This window comes from Anabrus simplex, chromosome 3, assembly GCF_040414725.1.
Source record: "Anabrus simplex isolate iqAnaSimp1 chromosome 3, ASM4041472v1, whole genome shotgun sequence".
NCBI lineage: Eukaryota > Metazoa > Arthropoda > Insecta > Orthoptera > Tettigoniidae > Anabrus > Anabrus simplex.
Window position 1 is genome coordinate 159454451 of NC_090267.1, and position 17645 is coordinate 159472095.

The 17645-nt window shown below is 36.3% G+C and overlaps 1 protein-coding gene across 3 annotated transcripts in view; it reads left to right on the top strand.

The window, feature by feature from the left end:
- The window catches only part of RASSF8 (ras association domain-containing protein 8), a 280866-nt gene extending 272340 nt beyond the window's left edge, over positions 1–8526 (top strand). For all 3 annotated transcript variants that reach the window (XM_067142793.2, XM_067142794.2, XM_067142795.2), the window contains exon 9: positions 7967–8526. In XM_067142793.2, the coding sequence (XP_066998894.1) occupies positions 7967–8067 (101 nt within the window). In that variant the 3' untranslated portion in view covers positions 8068–8526. The remainder of the gene's footprint in view (positions 1–7966) is intronic.
- The last annotated feature ends 9119 nt before the right edge of the window (positions 8527–17645 follow it).

Consider the following 17645-nt stretch of genomic DNA (forward strand, 5'->3'; position numbering starts at 1 on the left):
TTCATATTAATCACTAATACAAGTTTTTGATTTCATTTGAAGAATAACATTAAAACAAAAGATAAAATGCTGTTAAATGAAATGTTTATGCGATTGGAAGGCTGTAAACTACTGAAAACATAACTGGTTGACAAAGTCAGCCGTGCGCCCGGTAGTGTGACAGAAATTGGCGCGCCCGGTCTAGGGTTTAAGGATGACAGATAAATGTTTTAACTTCCACAATAAGCCCAAATGCTTCATATTTGAATTGTGATCGAGTTCTTGAAGGATTTTCAGTTTTTCACTATTTGTTATTTGCTGAACTTTCTTTCTCTCCATTGCAAACACGTAGATAATGCCAGATTAAAATATACCAACAGCACTATAAGGCAAGCTTTTGTCACTGAATGAATGGAGTAGGAAACATTTGATGACGTCATCGAGACCACACGTCCTACTCTGTTTTATTCAACACAAGGATTCATTGTCAGTAGGGCTAAATAATGAAATTTATTTCATGTAATGCTGCCGAACTGATAATGAGCTTTTGACTGCAGTAGTCCACCAACCTAAAGTACCTTAGCTTCAAATGAAACGATCTTAACTGACTGCACATGAACGTGGTTCCAAAATCAGATGTTAAAAAGTTTTCACGATTGTTTGTAGTTAAAGGAAGATCCATACTGCCAGAGTGGAATAGTTTTAAAACTCATAGAACTTTAGGTATAATGCCGATGATATTTAGAAATTTCATGATCCGTATTGAAGTGGGATTACAATAATTGAAATTAAGAGGGTTCCTCCTATTCAATATAAAAACATTTATTAACGTGAATGAATCACATATCGTTCACATAAGGTACTAGATTCGGCACTAAACTTGTGCCATCATCAGCCAACAAGTCAAATCGGGCAAACACAATATAACTTTAAAAACAACTTTAAAACACACTATAAGACTTGCACAGATGAATATGAAATAAAATATGGTACATGATGATATTGCATTTCAGTTTAAAATCCATTAAAATGACAATGACTTCGTTGTTGTACGCCCGTGACGGTTTGTCCAGCTTGTATCTTTAGTTTAATCTATTAAACTTATGCTACGGAGTTTAATATCATATGAAGTTAACACTATGTGTGTTCTGTAGTTTGGTTCCGAAAAGTAAACATGCATTTGATGAACTTGGTTAGATCCAAAGAATTAATTCTCACTTCAGTATGGGTTATGGAACATGGAGAAGAAATTAAAAGTCGAATTAGGCAAAAGATGGGAAGGAAAGACTAAAAAGAAAAGTCTAGAAAAGACAAGAGACGACTAGAAATGAACTCGCCCTGAGCAGCCTGAGTGATCGGCGGACGGAGCTGGACTGATGGATGTGATCATGAGGTTAAGGAGCGAGGCGGAAAGGAGGGGAGGAGAGGGGAGGGGTGGGGTAGAGGCGGAGCAACTGTCACGGAGCTAAGGTGGAGTGGGAGGATGTGGTAGTGGGGGTAAATGATGTGTATATATACTGCGTATGGTTTGAAAGAACAAATTGTTTTTAGGTGGTCTAATATTTTTTAACCATGTAATTAAGAGATCGTACAGAATATTAGATTTCTCAGAAATTTCATTTAAATTATAGTTAGGGTTGCAATATTGATCGCAATGAATGAAACAATTTTCGACAATGTTCATGATTGGCTCTTTGTTTGCTATTTGAAGTATCTCAAAATCATGTTCTATATCAGTGAACTTATGATTAGAGTCGTGAATGTGTTGGCCTATAGCAGAAAACTTGTTATATCTTACTGCGTTGACTTGCTCTGAATATCTTGTTGTGAAGCTGCGTCCAGTTTGTCCCACCACGTAAGAGGCGCTGCAGACGATACACTTGAATCTATAGATTCTAGATTTAGAAAATCTGTTAGAGGTGTTGACTGATGTTGAATTGCGTATAATTTCTGAAGTCCTATTATTAGTTCTGAAGAAAATTTTTACGTTATGTTTTCGAAAGAGATTGGTGATCTGATGGACATCGTCGTTGAATGCAAAAGTAGATGAAACAGAAGTTTTAGGTTTTTCTTTTGTGAGAGTAGTCTTAGGCCGGTGTCTAAATTAATTGATTATCTGTTCTATAAATGATCTGTTTTAACCGTTAAATTTGGCGATTGCTCTTATAGTGTTGAGTTTGCTATTGAGGTCTTTTTTAGACATAGGTATTGTGAATGCACGATGAACCATGCTGTTGTATGCTGCAAGTTTGTGTGTTTGGGGATGTATGGAATCTTGACCAATAGTATTGGCAGTTTGTGTCTGTTTTCTGAAGATTCTATATGAAAGAGCAGATGGATTTCTGAGAATAGGTAAATGTAGAAAATTAATTACTTTATTATTTTCAGACTCAAGCGTAAATTTGATGTGGGGGTCAATGTTGTTTAGTTCTTGCAGGGTAGAGGTCGCATTCTTGATTTCTTCATCCATTATAACAAATGTGTCATCAACATACCTGGCCCACGTGAGGATGTTTGGAAAAGTGTTGCTATTTATTTTTGTATATTCCAGATAGTCTAAGTAAATGTTCGCTAGAATTCCCGATGCGGGTGATCCCATGGCCAGTCCATTTTGTTGATAGATGGTTTCATCAAATTTAAAGAAATTATTGTTGATGACCAGTTTTAGAAGAGAAATATCTTGTATTTCTAATTTGCTGAGAGAGCTCTGTTTAAGTTATTTTCAATAATGGAGAAAAGTTTGGTTGTGGGTATGCTTGGATACAAGTTTACTATGTCGAATGAATGAAGGTTATGGTTGGGCTGTATATTAAATGCATTTTTTCAATTAGTTCAGTGGTGTTTTTGATGGATTTTTTTAGAGAGAAATTGATAGTTCTTAGTTAAAAATCGTTGAACAAATTGCGCAATTTTATATAGAGGGCAGGGTTTATAGTTAATAATGGGCCGGATAGGAACGTCAATTTTATGTATTTTAGGGAGGGCTTTAACTGTGGGTAAACCTGGATTCATATTTAATAGTTTAGATTTTTCTTGATCTGTAAAAAGAAAGGATATATTCTTTAATGTTTGTTTTAATTGTCGCTGTACTTTCTGTGTAGGATCTTTATTGATTATTGTAAACGTGCTATCATTAAAAAGTTCTTTGGTTTTAGATATGTAAATAGATTTGTCCATGGTAACTGTAGTATTACCTTTATCTGCTTTTGTGATAATTAGATCGTTATTTTTAATTTTCTTTTTGAGTTCCATGATTTGTTTATGTTCGGAGGTAAAACTATTGACATCAGAATTGATAGGGGAATTTATTTTATTTACGTTATTAGAACTGAACATCTTATCTAGTTTTGTTCTTACTTCAAATCTAATTTCATCTTGATCTTCTAGCGACATTTTATTGATTGTAGCTTCCGACTCAATAATCAAGTTAGTGGCTGTGTTTATTTTGTTCATATTGGGCCAATTATGCTTTGGGCCTTTCGCTAAAATGGTGGGTTTTTCCGTGGTTAAAATTACGTTTGAAAGATTGACTACAGGAGGATGAAAATTCTCAATTAAGTTTCTTTGCAAACAGGTCTCTTTGGACTGAGTTTTTGATACGGTTCTGTTCATTTTGAATGCAGCTAATTTCTTCTCTAACAAAAGCTGTTTCTGTGGGAGTATGTCAAACAGTTTATTATTAACCTGATTTAAAAATAAATTCCATTGAATGCCAGGACGCAGATTGGCTGTTTCAAGGTGAGTCTTGTAAAGTTTATTGTTTAAAAACAATTTTTCTTATATAAAAAACATAGTTCATTTTTCAACCAAATTTTGTTCGTTTTTGTTGGGTTCGGATGGAATGTGGTGCGGAACAATGTTTATTTGATAGTTCCTTTCAGAAAGTTTGGTGTTAAATTGTGTATAATGCATTGTTTCAAGAAGCTTTGCCCAATTTGGCGACTTTAATTTTTAAACCCATATATTGATAGGCTTTTCTCTTTGCCTGGTAGGTATTTTCATTTATATTTAGAAATTTCATGATCCGTATTGAAGTGGGATTACAATAATTGAAATTAAGAGGGTTCCTCTATTAACGTGAATGAATCACACATCGTTCACATAGGGTACTAGTTTCGGCACTAAACTTGTGCCATCATCAGCCAACAAGCCAAATCAGGCAAACACAATAAAACTTTAGAAACAACTTTAAAACACACTAAAACACTTGCACAGATGAATATGAAATAAAATATGGTACATGATGATATTGCATTTCAGTTTAAAATCCATTAAAATGATGATGACTTCGTTGTTGTATGCCCATGGTGGTTTGTCCAGCTTGTATATGTCTTTAGTTTAATCTATTAAACTTATGCTGCGGAGTTTAATATCATATGAAGTTAACACTGTGTGTTCTGTAGTTTGGTTCCAAAAAGTAAACATGCATATGATGAACTTGGTTAGATCCAAAGAATTAATTCCCACTTAAATATGGGTTATGGAACCTGGAGAAGAAATTAAAAGTCAAATTAGTCTAAATATAGGAAGGAAAGACTAAAAAGAAAAGTTTGGAAAAGACGAGAGACGACAACGAAGTCATTGTCACTTTAATGGATTTTAAATTGAAATATACCGAGATCGATAGCTGCAGTCGCTTAAGTGCGGCCAGTATCCAGTAATCGGGGGATAGTGGGTTTTAGCCCCACTGTCGGCAGCCCTGAAGATGGTTTTCTGTGGTTTCCCATTTTCACACCAGGCAAATGCCGGGGCTGTACCTTAATTAAGGCCACGGCCGCTTCCTTCCAATTCCTAGGCCTTTCCTATCCCATCTTCTCTGTAAGACATATCTGTGTCGGTGCGACGTAAAGCAAATAGCAAAAAATAAATAAACTGAAATGCAATATCATGTACCATATTTTATTTCATATTCATCTGTGCAAGTGTTATAGTGTGTTTTAAAGTTGTTTTTAAAGTTATATTGTGTTTGCCCGATTTGACTTGTTGGCTGATTATGGCACAAGTTTAGTGCCGTAACTAGTACCTTATGTGAACGATATGTGATTCATTCACGTTAATAAATGTTTTTGTATTGAATAGGAGGAACACTCTTAATTTCAATTATTGTATAATGCCAATGTCTGAAAGCTGAAGTTCGTACGATATGAAACTACATATGGGTAAGAATACTCTGCTGTCCCGTTGTGGGTCTGATCACAAATTTGGAAAGCGGTATACTATTCACTAGCTCATAAATTGCAACCCAGGCTTGATTGATTTTCCATTTTCAAGCAAGTGGCAAATTGGTGAAAAGTGTGTTGGAAGTGATTCTGTCACAGATATATTCTCACTACCCTAAATTAATGACTGGCAAAAGTCACTCAAAAGTAGGTTCCAGCAAGTGACACCGACAACTATTCCAAAACTCACATATTTTATGACGAATGACCCTACAAGTAAGAACTTCTGCAGATATTTTCTTCCTTCATTCTCGTTTTGGCAACATGGTTGACAACAATCTGCTAGAGGAAGCTAATTACATCCCAGACTTGATGGTATTCTAAAAGAGGACTTTAAAAAAAAGTTTATCATCCACTACAAAAGTCTGTTAATGAACATGCAGGATAGGTGACTTCCAGACTTGATGGTATTCTAAAAGAGGACTTTAAAAAAAAGTTTATCATCCACTACAAAAGTCTGTTAATGAACATGCAGGCTAGGGGACTTTGTGAACACTATTCTGATGGACATGTTTAAAGATCACTATGTGGTTTTTCTTGAAGGTCTTTGCAGCTTCTGTAGTTTCGAGTGGCAAAATAATGCTGTCAGTGAAAGATCATTTCCTGCATATAAGAATATTTTATCTGATCATAAGTAGAGTTTGTGGTTTATAGCATTTAAAAATCAGGCATTTAGCATTTTGATTTTCAAATTTAGTGTTTTGTAGCATCTATACTTCTCAAATTTAGCATTTTATAGCAAATTTGTTAAAAATAGGCATAATTTGCAAAATTGCACACAACAGTTGGGAGTAAAAATCATACTGTTTAATCACAAATTGCTCGTCATGCAGTTTTGAAAATAAGACAAACATCAGCATATGATTGCAAGAAATATTAACATACGCATGAATATGCATATTAACAAATTTACAAACACAATTTCAAAGTGAAAAATACTGTTTTGAATGTATTCATCTATCACAGTACAGCAGACCTACAAGGAAGAGGAATGTCAATGATGATTGAAGTACAACATGCCAATTGTTTGAAAGGTGTCCTCCTTCATTTGAGTATGCCTGTGAGTTACAGTCATGTTGTACTTGCTAAAAGACCGCTCTACATCGACACTGTTCGTAGGGGCCCAAATGCCCTGCAGTGCTGCCGAGGCAAAGGAAGGAAACTTTAACTTAAGTGCCATCAACATTTGGAGAGTGTCATTGTTTTTGTCCATTCTAATGTTCTGCAGCATTTGGTGGTGATATGCCTCGCAGCCCTCGACAAACTGGTCAACAGTGACACTTCTAAAGAATGGCAACTTATGCTTCAAAGACATAAGTGATTTGGGTTCCAGAGCACTGTTTTGCCCTGCAACTGCAGGGTTAAATAAATTGCACACTTCTCTGAAAGACACGTTAGTATTACTGACACCCATGTGCTTCGAGAGCTTAGTTATGCATTGTGCACCTTAATTTCCTCTTTCTTTGTATTGTTTCTGAAACTCTCCAGCAGGTTACTTGTTTCCAATGGACACCATCTGTCATCACACCGCTTCAATTCTGCACAAATAGTGGTAAGATCATCCCACAGCTTGTGAGCATATGGGTAGGATGATCCCTCCAGTACTGTGAGTGCTGCATTAATTTTTACAGATATCTGTGAAACAAACTTTATCTGAACTTTCAGCAACAGAAGCATATCCTGATCTGTAAACATATCCAACACTGAATGGCCACTGCTATTTAGGGAATTCTCATCAAGAGATCTAAAGAACTCTACTAGGGGTGTGAAGTATTTGTGAAGATCCTGGACTGAGCGAAACCAAAAGTTCCATCAGGTGATGAAACAGGAGCTGGGAACAACAGTGCATTCAAATCAGGAAAATTATCTTGAAAAAAATTTAGATAGGAATTCTTCAACTTCCTACAGTGGAGAAAAGCCATCTTAAATTTTGAAACTAAATTGTTCAACTGTGACAGTTCCTTGAGAATAACATCCCCCACAAGATGCAACTTATGTGCAGGTTCAATCTTGGCTCAGTCCGGTGGTATTTGAAGGTTTTCAAATACGTCAGCCTCATGTCAGTAGATTTACTGGCACATAAAAGAACTCTGGAACTAAATTCTGGCACCTCGGCGTCTCCAAAAACCGTAAAAGTAGTTAGTGGGACGTAAAGCAAATAACGTTAATTATTTAATATTTTAGATTGTTGCACATCCAACACTGTATTGGTTCACTGAATCATTCTGTTTGTTACCTTAATACAGTTTCTTAAGGTTATCACACTTATCAGTTAATAGTAACATTTTGTGCTTGTGTTACTCCGAGTTTGGTGTTGTTCAAACCGCAGTTGATACTTCATGTGCTCATTACAATATGCAGCTGTACAAGAAACACATAACCACAGCATACATTACATGTCGTTAACAATAATCCAAGTGAATGGCAGCAAAGAAGACAATGCATAGTTTTAACGGCTACACTGCGAGTCGCAGTTCAAATCCAGACGTCTGAACATGGTACACGTTATGGAGATTGTTCTCTCTCTCTCTCTGTATGATTCCTGCTGTTTTTCTCAGGGGCTATATTTCCAAATCCTGCTAATCCTCTTATTTCTTGGTTTGTTTGTGGGTGTTTTTTGAATCCACCCCTATATGATTTTTCTTGCCTCTTTTACCATTTCTTTGTGTATGAACCAGTAATTGTATCTCCATCTCTTATTTCTCTTGATGGTATTGTCTTACGATACATGAGTGAATCATTTGCTTTGTTTTGTTTGCTGTGTTAAGGACCACATAAACCTGGCAGCACTCGCAAGATGATCGGCTCTCCTCGTCAATTAGAGAATGCTGTTCCTACCAGCAAGAATCCACATGGTGTTTGGGTCTGACTGAAGTTGAACAGCTGTAATAGAAACTGCCTTGTGCTGCTACCAAATAATTTGACAGTATTGTATTTTCTTGTTATCTACGTAATTTGACTGCGGTTTATTATATAATCCTTGTGTCTTTCACATTTTGAGCCTCTTGCTGTTAAGTGTGATCACAACAAAATAAGTTTAGTTTTAGCCGAAATACTGCCTCTTTGTTGTCACCATATCATGTATTTAAAGACTACTGCGAAACTATATTAGTATATTATACTCTTAGTTTGTAAGTATTTATCTCTCTGAACTTTGTAAATAGAGTTTTCAGGAAAAGCTCAAGGTTAATGTATAAAACGAAGTATGAAGCCATTTACTAACCAAAGATATACTGCTTTCAAGAGTGGTTTGTTGTTATGAAATTTAATTTGTGTCTAAGTAAATGGTTTCAGTTTTTATTCAAAAATTAAATGCTCTTGAGCATCATTTTTATAATGGTGATTTATTTCATAAAGCCTTCCAGTGCTCCATCACATTCATTTCCTGAAACAACTTTCTATAGTCTTAAAGGTGAATGCAGAACCAGCACAAATTACATTGAAGATGGAACAGTGGCTGTGATAAAGGCTGCAATGGAGATTTGCAATCTCAATTCCCTTTCACTAAGAACAGCAATGTCATTAATCAAGCTAAAAGTTGTACCAGTAGCATCGTATGCAAATGAGAACTAAACACATAAAGATACGTAAAAGGAGCACTTTACATTTCAAAGTTTTCACCCAATTGACTTGTATACCAGCTAGCAGAAACATTTTCTTTCATAAAAGACCAACCAACCCCAGCCTTCAAAAGGTTCCTGGACGAATGATTCCAGGAAACTGCAAAATAGTCCCAAAATAAACTCCCGCCATGAAAAATGATGAATGGAAAGCGGCCAATTTTGAGCTATGTCACCTCTACACAAGAGGAGCAATTCACGGCATTTATCAACATATTTGTAATAAAAAAGGTTTTCACCAGGTATCCAGTGACTGTGTTTGTGAAATGTGCAGCTCACAATGTTGACTATATCACCTGTTTGACTGCACACAAAGAACACCATTACCTTGTTTCATTATGTAAAAGACATAACCTTGTACTGACATTGTAATTTTTATATTTTCAAATCATATGTACACATTGTGTTGTTGTTATTATTATTATTATTATTATTATTATTATTATTATTATTATTATTATTATTATTATTATTATTATTATTATTATTATTATTATTTTATTGTATTTAGTTCACAAGTATTTATTTTTGTTGTAAAATTTTGAGTGTTAGTATGTTTAAGACTGGAGACTACTTAAAGAACTAATCTTTGAAATGGTATTGGCATGTTGTATATGTGTTACAGGAGTAGTTCAAAAACAGTGATGATTGTCGTTCAGTTAAGTATAAAATCGAAGAAATCTCCTTGTGATCATATGTGGCTACATCAAGAAACTTAACTGAAAATTATCCAAAGGAGATTGATGATGATGATGATGATGATGATGATGATGATCCTTGGCTGAAACAAACTGACTTATGTATAAGGCTTGTTAGTAGACAAACTCCTTTCTCCAGATTATCCTTGTTATTTCTGGGGTCACTGGAGCCACCTAGGCTCATTTTGCTTTTGGCCAGGTAAATTTAAGAGGTGAAGATCTCAACTCAGGACGGACTGGGATTTAAACCTTAGCCCACCCACCTCCATTAGTAGATAAATAGTAGGTCTCCAAAATTCTAGCATGGGAGGATAGATTATTCTTTAGTTTTTATTGTTTGTGTAAACCCATCTGGTGGGTTTCTAGCAGTTGATTTAGAAATTTGTTCTTCCTTCTCTGCCTGTCTTAATAGGTTACCATAGTGTTTTATTGATTGTCATACAATTATGTCTGCAACTTGGTATTCTTTTGATTTATACCCAGTATACCATACACGATAGTCTTGTGGATTTTTACCATGTGAAGCAAATCAGTCTGTCACAGAGTGTAAACTTATATTAAAACTTTTGTTTTGCTTAGTCAAAAGATATCACAACTGTTCTAATAATGCTGCAATGTTTGTATTAAATATCATTCTTGCTCTGTTGAAGAAGACACACTCTCCTAATCATTTCTAGATAACTTAGTATTTACTGTTTAATACTGAATAGTAGTTTTGATACCATATTATAAGGGTTGTTCAGTTGAAACATAGACAGAGCTGGCAACACTACAAATAATTGATGACACAGCCAAGAAATGGCAGTACTGCATGACTTGATGTTTGTAATAACAGCTCAAAATGTGGTTTGTCTGCAACATGCATCTGCTAAGTAGAGGAAATAGTTGAAGCTACATTGGTATGTACAGTAATGGGTATGTCCAAATGAGCACAATGTGGTGTGATTCAATTCTTGTGCAAAGAAAGTGCTTCGGCCAGAAAAATTGTCATGAGCTGTTTCCTTGTGATCCACAATAACACACACCTACACTCTGCGAATGTAACAATGAACACTTGGTGCCATTTTTGCTGGTTTCATATGGAACACCTGCCTTGGAGCCAAGATCTGTCCTCTTGTAACTAGCACATCTTTGGTCTGTTGAAGACCCTGAAGAGTAAACGTTTCACCATCGATCAAGCAGCTCATGATGATGTGAGAGTGTATTTCAATCTGCAACCAGTATCCTTCTTTGTGGAGGGTACAGAGATACTTGCAACGGGTGCCTGAATAATAGGGGTAATTATTTTGAACTGTCATCAGTACGCTGTCTTTGTGATAGTTCAGGCTAATGTATGCTTCCAGTATAAGTTTCTAGACATCAATCTGTGTTTCAGTTGAATAATTCAGAAGCACCTATTTAATTCAGATATGCCCAGTGTATCTATGCTGTTTTTCATGAGAGTTTAATCCTAATGTAAATCTGTTGTCTATACGCCTCTACTAAAGAAAGAATTGTGATTTGCTGTGCTTGTAGTATCACACTCCATCCCTTCATGTCTTGTGTACATACATAGATTTGAACGTCTGACTAAACCTGTTTGTGTACAACACTTACGGTGAACGAGGAACAGTTTTTGAGTTTTGAATTTTTCAGCAAAAATGATTAAGTATAATTTCATTACTATAATTATACCTTGTTATTTGATAACTTGCTGTTCTCTATCTTCAAAAGAATATGTCAGATTCAGGTCAGTATATCATAGAAAGTTCCCAATCTTATAATTTTTCTGATCTGCTCTGGTACATACCACCTGAAGTATTAATAACAACTGTGGGTTATGTTTTACTGCTTAAAGATCCACATTTTATTTATGTAAGGCTAGCTATTATTCAGTGCACGATTTAAATAAGTTATCACACATTGAATAAGGATTTAGAGAAAGAAAGAACAACTTTCTGGAAAAATTCATTGGAAATGTAGAACCTGTAATTACATCAATATTAACCTGATTGGTTACTTTTGTGTTGAAGCTAGCGTGATTGTTAACCTGAAAACGCATTCTTTATCCATGTTGGACCCTGTTGTAGTTTTACATATGTTGTGTACAGGTTGCTTATGTTTTGAATAAATTGCAGGATTCTTTATCAGGTGATCGATAGTTAGCCCCTGCCCAGAGAAATTAAGCAATGATGGTTAAAATTCCCGAACCTGTCGGGAATCGAACCCAGGACCCCTGTGACCAAAGGCCGGCACACTAACCATTTAGCCATTTAGCCGGACAATGTCCCTGTAATTCTATTCAGTGAAATTCATTGAAAATGCAAAAATTAGCAACTTTTAGAAAAATATAAAATATTCTATAAAGAACTTAACACTGACCTTTGACAATGAGAATAAGTTTTCCGTCTTAGTGTCATCTCTCTTCACAGTCTGTGTGCAGGGGAAAAGGAGTATGGGAAGACACGGAAACAACCGACCATATAAAAAGTGCATGAACAAGTCATAACTTCGCAGCAAATGGAAGTTTGAAATAACACTCCCTCCTCCTTCAAGTGAATGGAGTATACATGCGCTACACCTACCACTTCCTACACATCATCCGTCATGCTTTATACATCTGAGCTATCTGGGAATGTGGTTGTCTGATATCACATATTGCTGAAGCAGTCAGTCACTCAGAAGACACAGTTTGGTTTTAGATAAGAAGCTACCAGGAAGGGGGAATGGAGGGCCTTAAAACTTGCAGGAAATCGGGGCAGCCTAAGAAGACGACTAGAGGGCAAGACAGCTATTTTAGAAGCCAAAAATGAAGATCCTTTCCAATTAACAAAGTAATGAAGAACCATTCAGTTTCTGTTTTGCGCTGATTAGTTTCCTCCAAATATCTGAATGGCTATAAAATCAATATTTTTGTGAAATATTTGTTATTATTCACGAGCAGGAAGCATTCATTTTATTTACTTCTTTCTTATAAATTGCACTCCTTTGTTTCTATAAGACATAGGTCTATGATGATATGAGAATATCTTATTTGTTTCTGTAAGACATAGGTCTATGATGATATGAGAATATCTTATTTGTATTTATTATAACTCACCGTTCATTATTCTGTGTTTTTTTTTGGATTGCAAAGATATTCATTTACAAGTCTTTTAAATGTAAGCATTGTCTCCTACTCTTATTTTTATACGTCATTTTATCCCATTTCATTTCTCTTCCATTTCCCATAATTATATTAAGAAAAAGCATGGTACAGTATTTCAGTACAAGAGTATGTCTTTAAATGAAGCACAAATCACCTTACTAAGTTCTTAGTGAAGGTTACCTTTTTTCACCTTAATTTCTTGCATCCAAATTTGATATCCGTGCATATTTTAGTGCAAAATATATTGTTACATCTTTTGACAGTGCTTGCAAAGTTATTAATGTAGAGTAATTTAATAGGGCTTATATTGACGAAAATAAGGGTCATTCTTTCTTAGAATGGTCAGGCGGGATGCCATTTGATAATAAGGTCATAGTCAAGACTGCTAACATTCCAGCCTTGGCACAAAAGAATAGGAGAATTACAAAGAAATAGGAGAATTTGAACCCCCAATGAATTGACATACAAGCCTATGTGGTTCCTCCTTTCATTCCACTCTAGCCCATATTCAAGGTCAAGCCAGGGGGGGCATGCGGGCAGGTAGGGAAGCAAGTACTTTCCCCTCTGCGCGTGTTTGGTTCACATTTATATCTCCCGTCATTCGTTCTCTTCATCGCCCCACACTCTTCGGGTGTGTGTGTTTTTAAAATATTTATCTTATGCTTCAGCATGGCTCTGACCAATGAGAGAGTGTAAGCTGGTACTGGGTGGTTCTGAGGGCTGTACTGATTTCCTTGCCTGAAGTGAATATTTCTGGGCATGAGATTTTAATGAACACCAGTGAACAGTTATTGGAATTGAACACACATGTTTATTTCACTACACAATTTTCCACTAATTAGGTCTTTTAGCCGTGGTACTTGTGTTACTGTTAGTTCATTTAGAAGGTTTTTGATATTTGGAAGCTTATAACTTATAAATGACAAAAAAGAGTAAAACAGAAGAATAAAAATGTAAATGGTTCAGAATTTAGTCATTTTCTGACACTCATTATTGATTTAGTGTGATGGGTAAGCTTGAATTTCTGATAAAAGCAGATCGAGTCTTGGTTGGATCTTTAAAACAGCAACCCACAGATCCCCTTCCAACTTCAATCGAGACCAATGCTTTGTCTTGATGGGTGCGATTGCAGAAAATGTTGGCTCACACAAGTAAGATGAAGCAAAGGATAATAGCACCTCCATCACAGTTCTCGATAAACTGGGATATTCATTCCAACAGAAGTGCTGGGGAAGTTTCACAGAAACGTTACAGGAGGATATAAAGGGAACTAAAAAGATTTTGTGTGGTTTGGTGAAGAATAGTTTAAGAAATAGGGAAGATACAAAATTTGAAAAAAAAAACTGAGACAGGGCAAATATTGATGTAAAGAGATGTCATACTAAAAAGATGGGAAGTATACTTCTCAGAATTGCTAAATATTAAATACAGTGAACTGGTAGATGAGAAGGAGCAAGAAGAAACAATGGGAAAAGAAGAACAAGAAAAGGAGATATCCTAGCCAAACTAAACCCCATGGCGCAACAGCCCTGAACGGCCATGGACTTCTAAGTGACCTCTGCTCAGCCCGAAGGCCTGCAGATTATGAGGTGTCGCGTGATCGACGGATCATCTCGGCTGTTATTCTTGGCTTTCTTGACCGGGGCCGCTATCTCACCGTCGGATAGCTCCTCAATTGTAATCACGTAGGCTGAGTGGGCATCGAACCAGCCCTCAGATGCAGGTAAAAATCCCTGACCTGGCCAGGAATCAAACCCAGGGCCTTCGAGTAAGAGGCAGGCACGCTAGACCTACACCACGGGGCCGGCAAAAGGAGATATCGATATTGGAAATAGAGAAAGCCATACAAAAGTTTAAGAGCGGTAAAGCAGCAGGAGTGGATGAGGTAACTACAGAAATGATAAAAGTAGCAGGATCAATAGGGCTACATTGGCTGTATAGATTATTTAGAATAATCTGGAGGAAGAAAGAGATCCCAGAAGAGTGGGGAAAGGGTTTAATTATCCCAATATTTTAAAAAGGTGATAAAAAGGAATGTAATTACTACAGAGGGATCACCCTTATTGCCCATGTAGCTAAGATCTTTGAGAGAGTATTGGAAGGAAGACTGAGGAGGAAGCTAGGAGAAATGGAAGAAGAACAGTATGGTTTTAGGAAAGACAGTTCAATGTTTGACCTGATCTTTACATTAAGACATATGATGGAGAAAAGATGGGAGTTTGGAAAAGACATTTATTGATATTGAGAAAGCTTATGACAATGTGGCCAGACAGTTGGTATGGGACACACTAAGGAAAAAGCAAGTTAACAGAGTGGAAATGCAAATTATAAAAGCTATGTACAAAAATTGAAACTGGTCTCTGACAGGGAAGTGTACTATTCCCCATAGTCGTGGATGAAATTCATAAGAACATTAAACAGAGATTGGGAAGACAGGCAACAAAAGCCATGTTTGCAGGTGATATAGTAATATGAGGTGAGGATAAAACAGAAGTGCAGAAATAAATTGATTTATGGAATCAAAAGATAGAAAAATTTGGGATGAAAGTAAGCACAGAGAAAGGTAAAAGAATAGTGACGACAAGGAGAAGGAAGGAAGAGGAAAGATAAAACTGAATGGTAAAATTCTGGAAGTGGTTAAAAGTTTAAAGTACTTGGGAAGTGTGATCACAGAAGGTGCAAAGATAACCAAGGAAATTGGGAAAAGAATACAACAAGCAAACAGCTTCTACCAGAGTGCAAGGGATATTTTGCAGAACCAAGATGTTACATAAAATCAGCTTCATGGTCCGTATCACACTTCAGTAGATTCACAAATAAGTATTTATTTATTTTCCACCTAGTCGATACAATGATTGCTTAATGCAATTTAATGGTGAAAAGTAGTACATGTTTAGTATATTATCAACATCTTCAGCCACATAACACTGTTTAGATGAAAAATATATAAATTGACAAAGTAATGCTTTAGAGCAAGTGTCCTTAAAATTAACATAAGATTGACAACATTAAAACAAATAACTCAAGTTATAAGGAAAAGGACAGGAATCTTGAAACTTCAAGACAGGATAGAAACAACAAAGCTGAAGTGGTATGGACACATGATGTGAATGGGAGAAGAGAGAGCCAAAAAAAGTTTTTTCAGAGAAGTTAACAGGAAAGAGACCACCAGGAAGACCCTGAAAAAGATGGACAGATTCAGTGTGGGAGTGCATAGAGAAGAGGGGAGGAAAACCAGAAGATGTACTTAAAAAAGGAGAAGAGTGGTGGAGAGACAGGCAGTGATGGAGGTCCTTGATTCACAAACCGACCCAGAAAGCTGGAAACGGGAAATGATGATGATGGTGATTCATTCCAAATCTGCACCCAAAAACTTTCAAGAGACTTCGATTTAAATTCATTTTGAGTTGTTCTGTCACTTGAGAGATCTATTGTTGACAAGTGGGTTGCCAAGTTCCTATCAGATGAACAGCAAATCCTGTCATACTTAGCTGAAGGTTCTGGAAATTTATCGTCGAATTGTTGACAAAGGTTTTTGAGATGTGCTACGGCATTTTCGTCCAGGAATTTGTTCAGACAAGAAAACATCTCACAGTTACCTTTGTCCGTCTGGTTTTTCCAAAGTTCAAGTTTTCTCTTAGACGCAAGGACTTTATCACTTGAAAAAAATAATATTACTATTTCATCCTTGAAGTGATACATTAAGATCATTCAGTTTCTCAAACATGTCAGCCAAGTAGCACAGTATTAGAAGCCATTTTTCATCCAGAAACAGAGCTGCGAATGTAGGACTACTGTCCTATAGGACAAGACGACGTTCATTCTTCAGCTCTACAACGCAATAAAGGACTCAACAATGAGACAACCAACATACCTCCACGTGCAATAGAAGCATACGAATAAATCTCATCTCCTTGCAAAAATTGGAAAATTCCTACTGTTTAAAACTCTTGCTTTTACAAAATTTACAGCACTGACTGTATTGTTCAGCACTTTATTGACTTCCGGTTACAATACTTTTGAAGACATTGCCTCCCTGTGTATGCAATGTGTGAATTTTACAGAAGTAACAGCACTTGCTCTTGCTCTGAACCCCTTTATAGTTCCAGTAAATGCTGCTACTTCATCACTACATGAACCAACACAATTTTTCCATGACAGATTGTTGTCAATAAAAAAAGGAATTCACAAGAGAAAAAAATATCTTTGCCTGTAGTCCTCCCTCCCAGAGCTTTACAAAATAGTCCTTGCGCATTTCATTTTCATGATATTAGTGTACAGAAACAAGAAGCTGGGCACACTATCAATACTGCAATCAAGGTGCAGGGCGAATTTTGGGCTATCACGAAGATGTGGTAGCAATTGATATTTTATGTCAGAGGCTGTTGTATCAATATGATGAGCCACTGTATCATCTGAGAGTCGTATCGACTTCAGACACTCGCCAAACTTTTCTCCATATATGATTGTGCACATTTTTACAGCTGCGAGGAAAAGCATGGCAAAAATAGAATAATCTAGAATAATCTATTTTTGTAGTGTTGCAAGGAAGTGGCGATCACATTATCAAGTGGTTTATTGTCATTAGTGGTTGTTAAGTGCATGGTGACGAGTTACCGCTGCGGGTGAAAGGGTGCTGTTTCTCAGAATTCCTGCTGGCAAGATCTACTGGTCAGTTCTTGTGAAATAGGACAGAAAAGTACAAGTTCATTAGTCTTGAATGACGATAGGAGAGCTTCCTGACTAGGTTCGTGGATGTGAGAATCTGAGGATAGCAACGTTTGTTCACAAAATTTGTTATCGAATATGAAATATAAATATTTCAATTTTAGCTGGCACACTATTTATTACTCCCTATCTCCCGCCCCTCCAGGGGGCACGTCTCCTACTTTGAGGACCACTGGTGAAATCAAGAAAAAACAACATTCAGGTAAATAAAACTTTTACAAAAATTGAAATAATCCACTTTTTTCCAGTCAGTGGACACAACTATTCCTGCTTA